This window comes from Eurosta solidaginis, chromosome 4, assembly GCF_040869045.1.
Source record: "Eurosta solidaginis isolate ZX-2024a chromosome 4, ASM4086904v1, whole genome shotgun sequence".
Taxonomy (NCBI): Eukaryota; Metazoa; Arthropoda; class Insecta; order Diptera; family Tephritidae; genus Eurosta; species Eurosta solidaginis.
Genome location: NC_090322.1, coordinates 25,714,805 through 25,732,016, shown reverse-complemented (window position 1 = coordinate 25,732,016; position 17,212 = coordinate 25,714,805). Strand labels below are relative to the sequence as shown.

Below are 17,212 nucleotides of genomic sequence, written 5' to 3'. Positions count from 1 at the left end.
ACTTCTAAACGAGCGAAAAATATGATGAGAGTGATGATGATGCGTGTGAAAATTACTTAATTGCGCCTTTTTGGGGATTCATTACATTTTAGTTTAAACATGAAACTCGAATAAAAATCAGTTGCAGTTGATTAGTCATATATGATATAATCATATACATATGTAATACTCCTGTATTGCTAATAGAAAATGCTCGCAATGTGTTTTGAATTCGAAATCAAAAGAAGACAGCCTACAAAATTTTTGTGATTGTAGCAGCATAAGTGTGACAAGAAAAAATTTTAATTTAGGTACATTTGGTTATTGAATACAAAAACAAAAGCATTTAAACAGAAATATATCGGCACTCTGATGTTTGGGAATGTACCTAACCTTTTGTAGCAATATAGGAGTATTACATATATGGATATAATAAATCAGCAGGAGTAGCTGTGGAATTATTGGGTATGAGAATGAAAATTACGATTATTCTATTAAAAGATAAAACTGCTGGAAGCAATGCTTTAAAATGAGAATTTAAAAATTTATCTAGAATGTTCTGCAAAAGAACTATTGAAAAAATACATAAGCTCAACATTATTTATTTTCCCCTGATGCGATGAATACAAAGACCCGAAACTTAACTAGTGAACTTTTAATAAGTTTCCCCTTTCCAAAATGACGAATATGGATGAAGTTTCGGCCCAGAAGGTAGTTTCGTCTGTGCAAGCAAAGGAAGAAGGATCTAACACAGCTTTGAATCTATAATTGGTGCCAGGTGGTAAAAACAAGTGACCATGTCGAGTTGTTACACCGCCACAATCGTTTAACCGGTTATGGGCCAAATAAAGCAGTTAGAACATATCTAGACGTCCCCCCCCCCCCCCACCGTACACGGGTTGGCGTAGAAGGTCCAATAAGAACATATTAAATCGTTCTCGAGATGGTCAGGCTTTTACCTTAATGATCCTTGTTAACTGAACATACCCGATATATTTCCGACAAAGGTCCATCAATACCAATAACACTCTCCAACACCTTCGGGGAGTGTTTTTAGCGCTACAACAACATATCGAAATACTGCGTCCATTCACAGGGTACCTAAATGCCTGCGAGTGCAATCGTGAAGTTTCATGGACGCCCCGACAACAAAGCGTGACCTAGTGGTAGTTATTGTCGAGATTTGGTTTCTTTCCACTCGCTGCTATTCCAATTCGTTATGCAGCAGAGTGTCAATTCAAAAGAAATGAGCATTGATTACGAATATCTTGTTGTATCAAGGCAAGGGGAATTCAGTACCAGGTGTTGTAAATCCAACAGCTGAATGCTTCTTCTTGATTATTTTCCATACAACACCTTGTACAACAATATGTAACTTAATCGGAATCAAAGAAAGCTTTCTTTTGACTTGATATTCCTCTGTACGGCGAAATGGTTGAATTCGCTTTGCCATCACCTGGTATGAATTTGCTTTGCCTTGTACCAAGGCGTTGTTTAGAAAATGCGAAGGAGCAATCAGCTGGCGGGATAACATTACTTTCCCCCCAGCGGGTTAGGAGTCAGAATATACCCGCGATAGGTATGCCTGTCGTAAGAGGCGACTAAAATACCAGATTCAAAGGGCTCTGTAGTGCAACCCTTCAGGTTGCCAGCGCAATATTCAGCTTCTCCAAACCCAATTGCCAACCTCATCTATACGCGGCGAATCTTGTTTCACTAACAGACGAAGCTCTGGCGACCACAAAGTAAAATAAAAATAATAACAACCCTACAGTACATAATTTAGTTAAATCATTCACAAAGAATTTTTGTGTACGGCCCACGCAAACAATTTGCAGAATTTATATGCAAAAAAAGGTGTATGAAATTTGTGAATACAAAAGTTAAGTAAATATGTTCAAATATTATATAGTATATTTTTATTTATATTTATGTAACAATTACCGATACATAGTAGAGTTGCGGTTTTCCTTATTGCGCGCTGCAAAACGTTTTCAAATTTATCCAAATTCTATTTACTGTTTGGTGTATTGCAAATATGACTGCGTTGTTGTTGTTACAGTGTATGTAACTTCCTGTTTTGCTGATGGCTTTAAAGTATAATTATTTTTATGTTAAATTGTGATTTTACTAATTTTATTTGACTTTTGTATTATTCCACCGAGTTTATTTGCTGTTTTTGGGTTAGTTTATTTTTTTTTTTTGTATGCTATTTATATTTAATTTTGTTGCGTTTGTGAATCGTTAAATTGTTTATTAATTTCACACATTATTGCGCGTTTTTCAGGTTTTAAATTAAAAAAAATTAGGTTAGTAAAAGCAATTAACACTCTGCGACGCAAATGTTCGGATTTAGCTCCTCACATATCTTGTAAATGAGGTCACACCCGTCACAAAAAGTGTTGTCACAGCCGTAATATTGTTGTCAGATATGTCACAGTTGTATTTGGAGCATATAAACACATTATCATAGCGCAAGTAGTAATAAATAACGCTCGCGTGGTCGTCACACCCGTTACTGCACCATAAACTTTTATAAACTTGAGTGCATTCGCTTTCACTCTGTTTTTACGCTGGTTGAAATCCTACCTCACGAATATACTCCTGTTTGTCAAAATCGAACATCTTAAGTCTCGCACATATGTACGTTGTCACAAGCGGTGTGCTTCGCGGCAGCATTCTAGTTCACCTCATGTTTGTGCTTTTCATAAATGGTACTGGTTCCTGCTTTTTAAACTCCAGTTTTCTGATATATGCCGACACTCTCAAACTCTTCCGCAGAATTAATGCACCATCAGATCCCCCACCCCCCTTCAACAAAACGACCGTAATAATATGGTTGATTGGCGTCGCACCAACATTTTCCTAAATGTTAAAACTCATATATATAGTTTGAAAAAAAAATAGAATAAAAAAGCATGCTGTAGCACAGAGGTTCGTATCTCCGCTATTAAGCACAACTCGTTGTGTAGCAAGTTACTTAACCACTGCCGGGAGTCTTCAATAATTGCCGCTATATGGGTCCAACTCTGCTTTGCGCGAATAGCCTAGGCAATTGCAAACAAGCATACATACAAGTGAAGCTAATATAAGCATGTTAAAAATGCCTTTCTCGAAATCCACTAGCTCCTATTCGTCATCCTATGCTATTTCAGGCGTGCGAATGTCGTCAGTTAACGAATATGTTGAGCTAGGCGTTGTCTTTGATTCTAATTTCACATTCACCGCTCATAAACATATGTTATTTGCCTCCTTACAGAAATCTTGTTTCCTTCGCAGATTTGCAAGGGACTTTGAGGATCCGTATACAAGGAAAACCCTATACATGTCTTTAGTGCGCTAGTTTAAGGATATGCTTCAAATATTTAGAACCTCATCTACAGCAGCTCAGCAAGAATAGAAAGAGTTCAAAAAAAGTGTTCCCGTTTTGCTTTATGCTCCATACATTTTACTAAACCGTTTCCAACTTATTCCAGTTGATCAAACTGCAATTATTGTAAACGAGGAGTGCAGTTGGTTATGTTTGTCTACGACATAATCATTGACTTTTTGGACTGTCCAGCTATTTAGAAGATATCGTTTAATGTGTCGCAAAGAAATCTGTGCTCATTCCTCCACTCCACAGAGTTGCGAGATGCAGGTAGCGGAGGACTTGATCTGTGCACACAGTACTTATACGTTACTTGCGGGATGGTGGATGCTCCGTAGACTGTGTAACTGGTCATATCTTCGTGAACACTACTGTCATACTCAATTCAGATCAATGCTTGTGACACTAAGAATGTAGCGGGATGTCCTTGTAACTGACCTCTTATGAGAGGAAAGAGAGAGTAAAGGGTTTTTTCTTCGCCATCTCCTTCAAGTTAGCAAAATTGATTTAAGTAATTTGTAATTTTCTGAACTTGAATTGTAATTTTATGAACTTGAATTGGAAACTCTGAACTTGAATTGTAAATTTCTGAATTTAAATTGGAAATTCTGAACTTGAATTGCAATTTTCCGAACTTAAACTGGAAAAGGTGTAGTATAAATATTGATTATTCTGGGTATACAGATACATTCAGTTTTTCGTCTACTTGATTTCGTACCTACTATGTAGTTATCTTTACCGTTTTATATTTATTTTTAATATTTTATTGTAACTAGTCTGAAAAATGTTTAATCTTAGATTAAATGAACTAGAGTAAAAAACTTCTTTGTATAGAATCGTTTTGAAATTAGTTTTTTTGGGATATTTTGGCGATCGATGTTAAGTGTTTCGATCCGTTCTAAGGGGCTCTGTTAAGAAGCGTTTTTATTAGGGTTGGTGGTGGTGAATTTTTTCAGTTGTTTTTATATTACCTACCCCACGCTTTTGTTCTCTATAATCAAATATGAAATAATTGTATGACGTGACTTTATAATTATGAAACGGACTTTATTTTCACAGTGTGCATTGTCAATGTTGATTTGTTTTAGCTTACAGTTTTTTCTCTTATTGTGTCGCTTTAACTAACAACCAAACAAAGCCAAGTACTTTTTTCTAAAGGCAAAAAATCAGTAGGTCCATGGCCAATAGATCTTAAAAGGTCAAAACACCTTCACGTATCATAGCACGAAGGCCGTCACCCTCACTAATAGCGAAATGGAAAATAAAAAAAGAATTTATAATGCAACAAAGAAATGCTAAGGCAAATGAACGTAAAAAACCTAACCCAGCGGGTCAGGGGGTTAGAATATACCCGCGGTAGGTATGCCTGTCGTAAGAGGCGACTAAAATACCGGATTGGCCTGAAGGTTTAATGTGGCCATATAAATCGTTCCCGAGATGGTTGGGCCAGCTCCTTAATGATGCTGTGTTACCGGAGCGTACCGGATCTGTAAACGGCAAAGGACCATCACATCGATCACTCCCTAAACCTTCGGGGAGCAACCGTATCGCTACAACAACAACAACAACAACAACAACAACAACAACAAGGTAAAAAACCATAAGTGAAGTATGAAGAATAGAGGAATGAGGGTGGATGTTATGCGCAATGATAATGGTTTTGATGAAATTCAAGAGCATCTATGTATGTATGTATCGTACGTCATACATACATAAAATAACACACAAATTTCTTTGAGTGAGTTAATAAAACTTTGTATAACTAATTAAACAGTCAGCAATTTAAAAACAATCAAAAAAGTTTTCCATATTTCCAAATAATTGCTGACCATTGTAATTGCGTAAGAAAAGGGTAACTAATTAAATTGCATAGTGGAAAAAACTTTTATGGCTTTAGATCAGAGATGCACAACGCCAACAGAACTCCAAGTAGTAACGCAACATTTTTTTATAGAGTATGTACATATATACAAGGTGAATGTTTGAGCAGAGAGCTTGCGCACGAGATGTTTACTGCTTGATATGAGACTGCTTTCTTTGCTGATTCTGTGTCGCTATGCTCACCTGATAGATATGCAGGTGAACTATGAAACGTTCTCTGAAGCTCCACGTAGCTCTCGATGGCATCTCTGTTTTTAACATATTGCACGCGCTGTGTAAATTGAAAACTTGAAATTGTTAATTGCAAAGCTGTATGATTGAGTTGATTTAAGAGAAAGTCTTAGGGAGTGTAAATTTTTTGGTACATAAACCAAATCAGTGCATAAAATGCAAATACGAGGACGGAAAAGGAGGAGTAAAGGTGATACGAGAAAAATTAAGAAGCGAGTTGTGGCGACTTCTTAGCCAGTTAAAATTTTTGTAAACAAAATTTAGTCGCTGACGCTACCTTTTGGAACAACATATCGTCGGTCCTGTCCGATAGAAGACTTGCAGCTTTCAATTTTTTCGCGTAGAAGACAAACACATTTCGCTTTTCTATGGAAAACTAAACAACACATACAATCAATGTGCTTCATATTGGCAGGTTCGCTTGATCCTGTAACAAGGCAAGGATCTCATGAGAAGATGAACGATGAAGCATGATCAGAAAGATAATGCGAAATATATATAGTAATTCTTGTTGATGTTGTTGCGATTACGGCGATCGAAATAGCAGGTTAAACGCTGTACTCAAAAAACCTTCAAACAGGCTGACGTGTAGTCCTTCCTTCGGTAGCAGTTACCGAAAATTTTCAGAGAATTAGACCACAGTTTTATATTATAGTAAATTGAACGGATTATGCGGTCTGAGTTACATCTCTCTATTGAGATGAAGCATTTTTGAACGAAATTCTCGAATAGAACTTTTATCCATTCCGAGATGTGGTGGTTTAAAAAAAAAATCTGAGATTTGAATTGAAGTTTTGCGACCGGAACTCTTTAGAAGATTTTTATTCCTTCTGTTGATCGCTTTTTTCGTTAAGAAAAGCGTTCTATATAAATAATAAAATAAATGTAAGGCGCGATAACCTTCTCTTCCAACTTGCGTTGTGCTACGTTTAATTTTTCCTACAAATTGGCGGAACGGGAGCTACTTGTGTTATACCGACTCCGAACGGCATCTGCAAGGCCGATGAGTTTTCACTGAGAGTTTTTCATGGCAGAAATATACTCGGAGTGCCTGCCAAACACTGCCGAGGGGCGACCCCGCTTAGAAATATTTTCTTCTAATTGAAAAACCTTGTTTCTAAAAATTGATTTTGCTTTGCCTGGTACGTGAACCCTGAGTTCTTCGGTGTGGTAGGCGAAGCACGCTACCATCACACCACGTTCTATATTTGTGCTGCATAAATTGTCGTAAGTAATTGACAACTGAGTTTTGGGTATTAAAAAAATGGTGTTCTTCTCAAATCACTAATGTATTCATTCCTTTACCTGCAGGCTATTTTGATATTTCTACAGATCATATCTGAGCAACAGCACACAAAAATAAACGTACTACAAAACTCGTCATCCTGCCAATTCCACTACTGGTCACAATAGCTCTTTTGCGTGAATATATTTATAGGTAAACTGGCAGGTGAGTTAATCTATGCAGTGAGCCTGATGTAGGGCGCCATGTTTACTTCGTTATAACTTTCGAAAGTACAAAAGTTGGGCGTTTCGAAAAGTACTCACGGCAATTTGAATCAGCACCAAAAAAGCATTAAAAAGCTGTGTTTTTTTTATATCTATAGACGTTTACGCTTAAACTTTATATGGACTGCTAAGCGTCAAACTTTAAATACACCTCTGAAATTGCTGCTCATGAAATTTGTCCTACTAAATTTCAATACGCATTATGTATACTCAGATGTAACTAGAATATGTGTCTATGTTTCACCCTCTACACTAATTCTATGTATTCTATGCGTGTCCACAATCGCAACTGATTCAGCTATATGTTATACCCTATGGCCATCAGAGGGTCGTGTCTCCGCTTTTCGGTACACCCTGTGCTGTAGCTAGTTATTTAACCACTGCCGCTAGATGGGTTCTCCTAAGCATTATCTAAGCGAGGAAAAAAAACTCGGCTAATAATAGCATTTCAGTGAGAAAATATCAATTTTTTTAAACAAAAAAGAGTATATTTTTGGGTATGAAAACTGCTAAACTACTTCCGATGAAAACAGTGAAAAGAATGAATAGGAATATCCACGAAATTATGAACTATTTCCAGTTGATTTTCCCACTATCCAATCTGCTTAGTAGCAATACAATTTCATTAAACTAAGCAAATATTACTAAATACAATTTTCGCAAACGCACAAGTAAAAATATTTCTTTACTTGAAAAGAATTTTTTGAAAATAGCACAAACGGAAATGTACAAAAATGTTAAAACTTTATTTTTACAAAAAATCCAGCTATGTATGTTAACAAGCAAAGAAATCAAGTAAAATGCGGTTTAAAGTATGGCAAATGGCAGAAGAAAAAAATACAAAGAAAGAAACAAAGCAATTAGACCAACATGAGCAAAGTAGGATGGCGAAGGTAGAAAGGAATAAACTTAAAAGCAACAATAGATAATAGAAAATATAGTCACTGCTACAACAACAAGAAAAATATAGTAGCCGTACGGACAGTGCTACAACAAAATAACTGAATCCAATGACACCCCACGGGTAAGGGGGTCAGAATATACCCGCGGTAGGTATGCCTGTCGTAAGAGGCGACTAAAATACCAGATTCAAGGGGCTGTGTAGTGCAACCCTTCAGGTTGCCAGCGCAATATACAGCTTCTCCAAATCCAATTGTCAACCTCACCTATCCGCGGCGAATCTTGTTTCACTAACAGACGAGGCTCTGACGACCCAAGCTCCTCATGAAACTTGGGGGTGGGGAGGGAGGGATGGCCTGAAGGTTGAATGTGGCCATATAAATCGTTCCCCAGATGGTCGGGCTGGGACCTTAATGGTGCTGTGTTACCGGAGCGTACCGGATCTGTATTCGGCAAAGACCATCAAATCGATAACACTCCCCAAAGCCTTCGGGGAGCAACCTTATCGCCAGAACAACAACACCGAAAAAAAAGAACAGTAGAGCAGCAAGTGTAACAGCTGGATGCAAAGCAGGCGGGTCAGGCAGGACATATGCATAACTGTAGTTCAAGAAAACGTGTATTATACTAACAACCAATTGCAACTGCAGCGCACCACACAGAAATGGCGTACCAAAACCACAACAACGGCAGCTTCCAGGCAGTTATGTGTCATTTTTTGTGGAATTTGTTGGTATTGTTGCTGCAAGAACATGAAACACAAAATATTTATATAAGACACAATCATAGCATATAACTATTTGGCGTGTAAGCGCATGCATGGATGGACAATTTTGTAAAAAAAAAAAACAAATTAGTAAAATCTAAATAAAAAATTTATTAAAACCAATTAACAAATGGTATGAGTGCATGAGTGAGTATAAAAAAAACAATACGGAGTCGTAAATTTTTTAAAGATTTAGCGGTTGTTGAAACAAAAAATATACTCCCCGAAGGTTTTGGCTAGTGTTGTCGATGCTGATGATCTTGTCGGATATAGACCCGTACGTTCAGACCCCTACGTTCTACGCCATCCCGCCCCCAACCTTAGCACCATGAGGAAGTTGTTTTCGAAGGAGCTAAGGAAACAGGATTTGTCACGGATAGGTGAGGTGGACAATTGAGTTGGAGAAGCTTTAAACTGAAGTGACATCCCTGTTAACAAACTGTAATATATGTATTTGGTAATTCTATACGACAGCATGACACTCTTAATACTCGTCCAAAAATTTCAAGAGGGGTATCAAAAGACCCGTCTTGGATCCAGGATCGTGGATCCAGGATCGCGAATCCGAAAGCGGAGGCAAAACATTTTGGGTATGTCAAGATATATTTGCAAAGGAAATTTTGAAAATTTTCATGTGGTCCTTGTAATTTTGATGATTTTGTGGTGCCCACAAAAAAAAATTGTGAACATAAGCGTTTTCCGTGGATATAGTTTTGGTCTCCAAAGTGGTGTTAAACGCACCCAATGTAATTTTTTATAAGCGCAGCCAAAGGCCGCCAATACAGAAAGGTGTTCTGCGCAAAAATACTATGGATCCCACCCTCGGTTTCGGAGCACTCCGGGGTCATTTTTCGGTTTTTCCTTAATATCTTTTGAACGATCTAAAATTTTTATTTTCCGCCTTCGGATAATTGTTGTCGAGGTCAATAATACGAGTCTTTTGACACCTCTCTCGGTATTTTGGACGACATTCGTTCTTCTTTCCTTTTGCCAAAATAGCACGTGTTGAGGCGTCCATTATATTGGTAACTCATTTTTTTGCCATATACATAAAAACCGATTTCAACACTTTTCGAAATATGTTTTCACTTATTTCATAAGCATTTTATTTTTTGGTATTATAAAAAAATTTAAAATGTCAAACCAACAATTTTTTTGTGTTTACTTTGGTTTGGCATTTCCACTAAGTTTAAGAGAGTGATTTTAAAATTTCAAAAGTTATGTCACATTTATTACAAGCAATTCCAATATTTATATTTTGGACGTTTTTTGATAAAGGAATTATAATTTCAAATGTAAGCTAAAATGTCACCCTAGTGACTGTGGAATGAACCATAAGTAAAATTAGTAGTAAATTGTGTTGCACATTTGCCACAGACACTTGTGTGGACAGCTGCAAGTTAAACAACTTTGGAGCACATAAAAAAACCACAACAACCCAACGAAATGTAACTAAATGAATACAAAATCGGAAAGAGATTTGTACCAAGGAATTTGCCTGTGGCTGTGAGATTTATAAAGATACATAACTTTTTGATTTTCTGTGTTAGTTCTATGTAGCGTCTGCATTGGATGCCATTCGCCGGGCAATTTCTGTCACAGAGGTCCGACACCTTTTTGTAGATATCACTGAGGACCTCTTTGCACTTTTCTTCTACATACGGCTGACTTCTTAGGTGCCGTATTTCCTCATCATGCTCGCGGAGATGAATTCTTAAGTCCCTGGGAGGCTGGGTCTCTCCGATCAGATGTCTGTTTGTTCAGCATTTCAGTTCTTTCTAATGCGGAGAACTCTCGCCCTTGAGACTTGGCGGCTATATCGGGGACATGTAGCATGGAAGCGGCGAGGCAGTTGTTCTGTGAGTGGTTGTTGTTGTTGTTGTTGTAGCAGTGCTTCGCCCCACCTAATAGTTGCGACCGATCACAAATTGTCATCAATACCATCTTAAGAGGGATGATAGCTAGCCCATTTCTGCTTGGCGAAATTAAGTTCAATGTGCCAGTCAGACCGTCTAGATATTTTCAACAACTGCATATAATTACATGCATATCGAACACCGAAATGCATGACCCACTTCGTGGCATTTGTCATGATTTCAATAATCACTGCAAAAACTTAGATATATGCGATCCGATTTTCAGAATTAAAAAGTACCTACTTACTACCTTAAATATGTAAGGTGTAACCCACTACACATCTGTGTTTTTGCAATTGAATGATTTAATACATAGTATTTCAGTATATTTTTGTAATTATTATATATTTAAGTTGCCAAGTCTTTTTGTTTGTTCTTATACTATTCTATATTTAGTCTGATTAATTGTTAAATTTGTAGACTAATAAATAAATAAATATCCTCTAACGGGAGTCCAAGGAAACTTGCTGTTTCAACAGGGGTGGACCATAATGAAAGGGGTGTCAGAGGCGTTGGTTCCACATTACAATTAAAGAGATGCTTGGTGTCATGTGGGGACACATTGCAAGCGGGGCATACATTTTGTATGTCGGGGTTGATTCTGGATATGTAAGAGTTTAACCTGTTACAGTATCCACAACGAAGTTGAGCTAGAGTGACTTGCGTTTCCCTGGGGAGTATGCGTTCCTCTTCCGCAAGTTTTGGGTACTGTTCTTTGAGTACTGGATTCACCGGGCAATTCCTGGCATAAAGGTCCGACGCCTGTTTGTGAACTTCACCAAGGGCCTGCTTGTGTTTTTTTGCTTCATACGGCTGACTTCTCAGGTGCCGTATTTCCTCAAAATGTTTACGGAGATGACTCCTTAAGCCCCTAGGCGGTGTTGACTCATCAATCAGATGTCTGTTGCGATGCCCAGGTTTCTGGGCATTCAACAGGAATTGTTTGGTTAGCATCTCATTTCTCTCCCTAATGGGGAGTATTCTCGCCTAATTATGTAGATGGTGTTCTGGGGACACAAGAAGACAGCCCGTGGCGGTTCTGAGAGCGGTATTTTGCCAGGCCTGTAGCATCTTCCAGTCGGTATATTTTAGGCTTGGCGACCATATAGGGGACGCGTAGCATGCAATCGGCTGGCCAATTGCTTTGTATGTGGTAATGAGTGTTTCTTTGTCTTTTCCCCCAAGTACTGCCAGCAAGGGATTTGAGGATTTTATTACCGCTCTGGGTTTTCGGTACAATTGCGGCTGCGTCCTCACCAAAATGTAGATCCTGATCAATCGTCACACCCAAGATTTTGGGGTGCAAGACAGTCGGTAGCGTAGTGCCATCGACGTGGATGTTCAAAATGGTCGACATTTGGGACGTGCATGTTGTAAATAAGGTCGCGGAGTATTTAGTCGGTGATAATGCCAGGTTTCACGAGGCGAAAAAAATGGTAATGAGCGTCTCTTTATCTTTACCCCAAGTGCCGTCGGCAAGGGATTTTATTACGACTCTGGATTTTAGGTACAATGGCATATGCGTGCTCGACCAAACAAATAATTTGTGGTTCACCATTTGAGCCTAGGAGGAAGAGGGAACCTATCCAAGTCTAGTGGTACGAGTACTGTTTTGTGGTAGGGTTTTTGCTTCAATCCCAAATTTCCTGCGTGTTGATGGCGGTTACCGTGATGGCGGCCACCGTGGTGTGATGGTAGCGTGCTCCGCCTACCATACCGTATGCCTTGGGTTCACACCCCGGACAAAGCAACATCAAAATTTTAGAAATAAGGCTTTTCAATTAGAAGAAAATGTTTCTAAGCGGGGCGCCCCTCGGCTGTGTTTGGCAAGCTCTCCGGGTGTATTTCTGCCATTAAAAGCTCTCAGTGAAAACTCATTTGCCTTGCAGATGCCGTTCGGAGTCGGCATAAAACATGTAGGTCCCGTCCGGCCAATTTGTAGGGAAAATCAAGAGCAGCACGACGCTAATTGGAAGAGAAGCTCGGCCTTAGATCTCTTCGGAGGTTATCGCGCCTTACATTTATTTTTTTTTTATGGCGTTTGGTGCTGTGGTAGTGCTATGTAGTTTTCGAAAGCCATTCTGATGATTGGCAAGGCGCCAGTTCGCGGTGAAATAGGGGAGCAGAAAGGTTTCGAGAATCTTAGTTACAGGCAATAAAAGGAATATCGAACGACAATTTCCAGTTATCGAGTATGACGAAGGTGGACCAAGAAAAGTTGAAGACATGTGCTAGATATTTGAATCCGACTTAACCGTAAGCGAAGAGAAACTCATGGAAAAGTTTCTGTACGGACATAGAGTGCTCCAGCGAAACAGCACGGTTGAAAAAAGTCCTAGCAAAGGGAAACATAGAAAGAGAACGAGGAATGGTCACGTAATAGTGAGGAATCTCTTGAGGTGCTTCTCGATACACATTTCCCATCGGGAGCGGGTTTAGAAGAGCCAGCAGACATCACTCACACTTTGATCACGGAGCTAGTAGTGCCGGGCTTGGTGACCAAGGTCGAGTGGGCAGTGAAGACGTTTTCTAAGTTTAAATCGCCGGGCCCAAATGGTATATTCCCGGCCATGCTACAAGTCTCAAGTAGGGCGGTCGTGGAATGGCTTAAAATAATATTCGATGGGTGCATAACACTGAATCATGTACCGCACTCTTGGAGAACTGCTCGTGTAGCTTTTCTACCAAAGGCGGGGAAGATCGGTCACGTGTATCGCAAAGACTATAGACCCATTAGCTTAACATCATTTCTGCTCAAACCTTTGAGAGGCTGATAGATGTGTACATAAAGTCCAACGTGGATGAAAAGCTGCTGCAATTGTCATAAGTGGAACGTGCCTTCCAACGATTAGTTCTTTGATGTATCGGGCGCTTCGGGATATTCATACCTGGGCATCTAATGTCGGGTTGAAAGTCAATGCAGAGAAGACGGATATGGTCTTGTTTACAAAGAGGTAAAAGGTCCAAAATTGGACCAGGCCTAAGTAATACAGCTGTCTGATCTAGAAGCAGCAAGTGGCTTAAGTCCTAGGAAGCTTCTAGTATTTGCCAAGAGGACGGAGTTATTTTATAACATAGGTCCTGGTTTTTGATAGGGTTTTTCAGTTTGGTCGTTAAAACAAACTTCTGGTAACACTACGGACTCAATCAGTCTATGTGAGGTCCTCATGGACCGGCCGTTCAACCTAACCTAATAGTAATCTATAAATTTTTTGAGGTTGCGTATTTATGTATATGAATTGAAACGGCAAAACTAATCCGATCTTAGTTTTAGCTCTTTACTGCTTATTTCAAAAATAGTCAAACAATTTAAATTTTTTTTTTCACATCAACTAATATGAGATAGGTAGAACCCACAACTGTAAGCTATTTTGGTAAATATTCAATAGCATTTAATTTAAAACATTATAGCCATGAGGAAGGGGAGAAAACAATGCTTGCATTAAAATCATTATTTAAGAATAAATAATAGAGAGCAGAGTAAAAAATTATAACAAACAATAAAGCCAACAAAACAAAACTGACAATGTACAAAACTAACATAAACATCCAAAAAACACAGATGCAACGCTAACAGGAAATGCACGTTGACAGTGATAAAATCATGACAATAAGATGGTCAATGGGAGGTATATATAAGAAAAAACAAAGTAAAACAATGTGGGTTTTGCAAAACATCGACGGGTTTCGTACATATGACATTTGCACGAGTCAAGCGCATTATTATTTTAGTTAGGGATCGGAAATACACATACACATCATGTTCTTTCAAATTATTATTTGTTTTAATTTGGGCCCACTTGCTGAACTTATTCATAAAAATGACATACAAATTTCAAATTATATGAACTCGAGGAAATACCGCTTGCACATTGCTGGTAATGTTACTACCGCAAAATTGATTAAAGATCCTAAATTGGTAGGCCGTATGTAGCAGATACTTTCTGTTAGGCCACTAATAATTGATTCGACTTTCAAAAGGCGGAGTCCCCTTAAGGATGATCCTCAAAAATTGTATAGGATCACATACCGCGAAGTAAAATACACACAGACTTCAGAGAAGCTGAGAGTAATCAATTTAATTGATTTCCACCTCTAAACGCGACGAAAGGAGTTTAAAGGGCAACATTGACGGTCAGATTGCAGAAGATAAAATGCGTGAAAATCCAACTACGGTGTTGGCTATGAATGTATTGTATTCAAACTCTACCCATAACCCTTTTTTTACCAATAAAGGCAACTCAAATCAGGTGTGAATAGATGCTACAATCCCTATCATTAATGTCTGATGTAAAATGTATGCGAAACAGATTATGTCTGAACACATGTTATTTTGGGTAGTTGAAAGCTCACAGATGAAGTATGTGATCAGAATGTGGTAAACGAAAACCTTTTCGAATCGTTTACATTAACTTTTTTGTTGAACTTTTCCTCGTTCATAAATGCCAATTTTTTAACAGCCAATACATAGTATGTACAATTTAGAACCTAAATTTGATATACACAGATTACATATAATAAACTACTAATATTAAAAAAATATGTTCATAAATACCTCGGTCTATAACCATTGTATCCGTATGGCGCATGGCCGCCATTATTCATATTTCCATACATTAGTTCACAAAAAAGTGTTTTTTACCGCTGCTCTTAATTAAATCCAGGAAAATTAATGCTTTTCAAAACAAAACTGAAAAAAAAAATTAAAAATAAGTATGGAGAATTAAAAACTGTGGTGATTAGTATGTATATATATATGAATAATAAATAAAATATGCTTATGTAGAAATGATTTAACACATTTAGTTGATGTGGTATGCGTATGCCGAACTCAATGTATTTATTTAAAAAAGGTCATTTTCTCTGTCAACTTATTTACGCTAAAAATAACTTATATACCCCTTGCTGATGATTTTGATACCTTCTTTTCTTGTAGCAGTTTTTAGGCTGTACGAGTAAAACGCTATCTGCTTTTTATACATGCACACGGTATAAATTTCATTCAACAAAAGTATGTATCCATCAACGGCGCCGCAGTCTAAAAAAGAAGCGTCTACAGATCTGCTAAAAACGGACTTTAAACATATTAATGAATGTCTTATTCCGCAAATTTGTAAGTAAAGAACACGCTAATCTAATTAATAATTTTATTATTTCTTTACAAAGCGCGTGTACATTTCTAAGATACATATTTTTACCGGAACACCCATCTAATACAAAATATACGAAGTCATATTCACAGCCTTCGTATCGTTGGTGGTATTCGTCACAGACGCTGATGCCGCAGTCGGCGTCGCCGCGCTATGCCAAATCGAAGACGATAGCCCAAATTTGGCATAAATGGTTCGCAAATATAAATAGATACAGTATCTATTGGCATTTATCTAAATTGCATTAAAAAAACAAAATGATATCCCAAAACTCCAAATACAGAAAAATGTCTATAAGGCAGCGCAATTGCCGGGCTAGCAGCTAGCGTCGTAGGCTGCCGCGTACATATCGTCGGCCATGCGACTATAACCAGCGCCATTTTACTTTCACGCAAAAAAATGTATCTAATGTACTCAAATTTTTCCAACCATAATTATTCGTATATTTTTAATAAACGTGTTCTACAAAGTTGAATATACTTTAATTTGCACAATTTTTCACAAACTTTTATAAATATATTTACTTTTTAAACAGCCACAGCAGCACCAAGCACACTACTTTCCAACCACGTTGTGCACTTGGGTTTCAATTTCTTTGTTCTTTATAACTCAATATCTATTCTTCAACTACGTGCAATCGTCGTCTTTTGGACAATTGTAAATATATAGTTTGCTTTATTAGAGTTTTTAAAAGTTTTTCTTGGTTACTGATTTACTAAAATAGAGAAAATTTCGCGCGTTAAAAAAACGAAATTTTTCTCACAGCCATCAAAATGGAACTGAAGTTTGCCAAGCTTGCGAAAATGCTGCACGAAAAATTCCTCTCGCCTTTTAAGTGTGTGTTGAAGTGAGATAAGTATATGATCGCCCGGCAAGGGTAATTTTTTGACGTTTGAAAGGAAGCGCACCGTTGATTGAAGCAAAATGTGCTTGAACAAACAATCGATAGCTTGATTGCAAAGAGTTGCATTTTCATAAATATAATGGCGCATGCAGTATACCTCCACCCATGGTTCAATTATGTACAGGTTGGCTCATCTCATCAGCTGATTTTATTTATGTCATTGCATGGTCGAAAGGATTGTCAAAAGAAGATGGCAAACTCAAAATGAAACCAACACATTGGCAACATTTTACTTACACATACAAAAACTGCTAAGTTTTATGTTTCCATTCCATACCATTCGCACCAACACCAATACACAGATTTTGACAATTTGAACAGACATATTTTGTTGCTTTACAGATGAGCCAACCTGTATATAGTTGAACCATGACCTCCACCTAGAGAAGATTTAATAAATATATTTTAACCTGCACTGTTTCCACTGTATATTTATTTTTTCGTATTGATAATTTGTAAAGTGGGGCACAGTTTCAACTTTTGTGAAATTTTTCAGCCACACAAAAAGTTTATATATTCGAATTAAACACATACATTTTCATAGCCAAAACAGATCTAAATATTCTATCTTGATTCATTTTATTATTTTACTCACATTTGGTCATA

At 37.8% G+C, this 17,212-nt stretch overlaps 1 protein-coding gene across 7 annotated transcripts in view; it reads right to left on the bottom strand.

The window, feature by feature from the left end:
* Sxl (Sex lethal) overlaps positions 1-16,513 on the bottom strand; it is a 176,828-nt gene extending 160,315 nt beyond the window's left edge. For 2 of the 7 annotated variants that reach the window (XM_067780815.1, XM_067780814.1), the window contains exons 1-2: positions 16,227-16,511; positions 15,108-15,242 (exon numbers count right to left, since the gene is read on the bottom strand). In XM_067780815.1, coding sequence (XP_067636916.1) covers positions 15,108-15,169 — 62 coding nt within the window. In that variant the 5' untranslated portion in view covers positions 15,170-15,242; positions 16,227-16,511. Of the gene's footprint in view, positions 1-1,923; positions 2,200-15,107; positions 15,243-16,226 lie in introns of those variants that run through there. The other 5 variants (XM_067780813.1, XM_067780817.1, XM_067780816.1 and 2 more) reach the window with 5 other exon arrangements.
* Between the last annotated feature and the right edge of the window lie 699 nt (positions 16,514-17,212).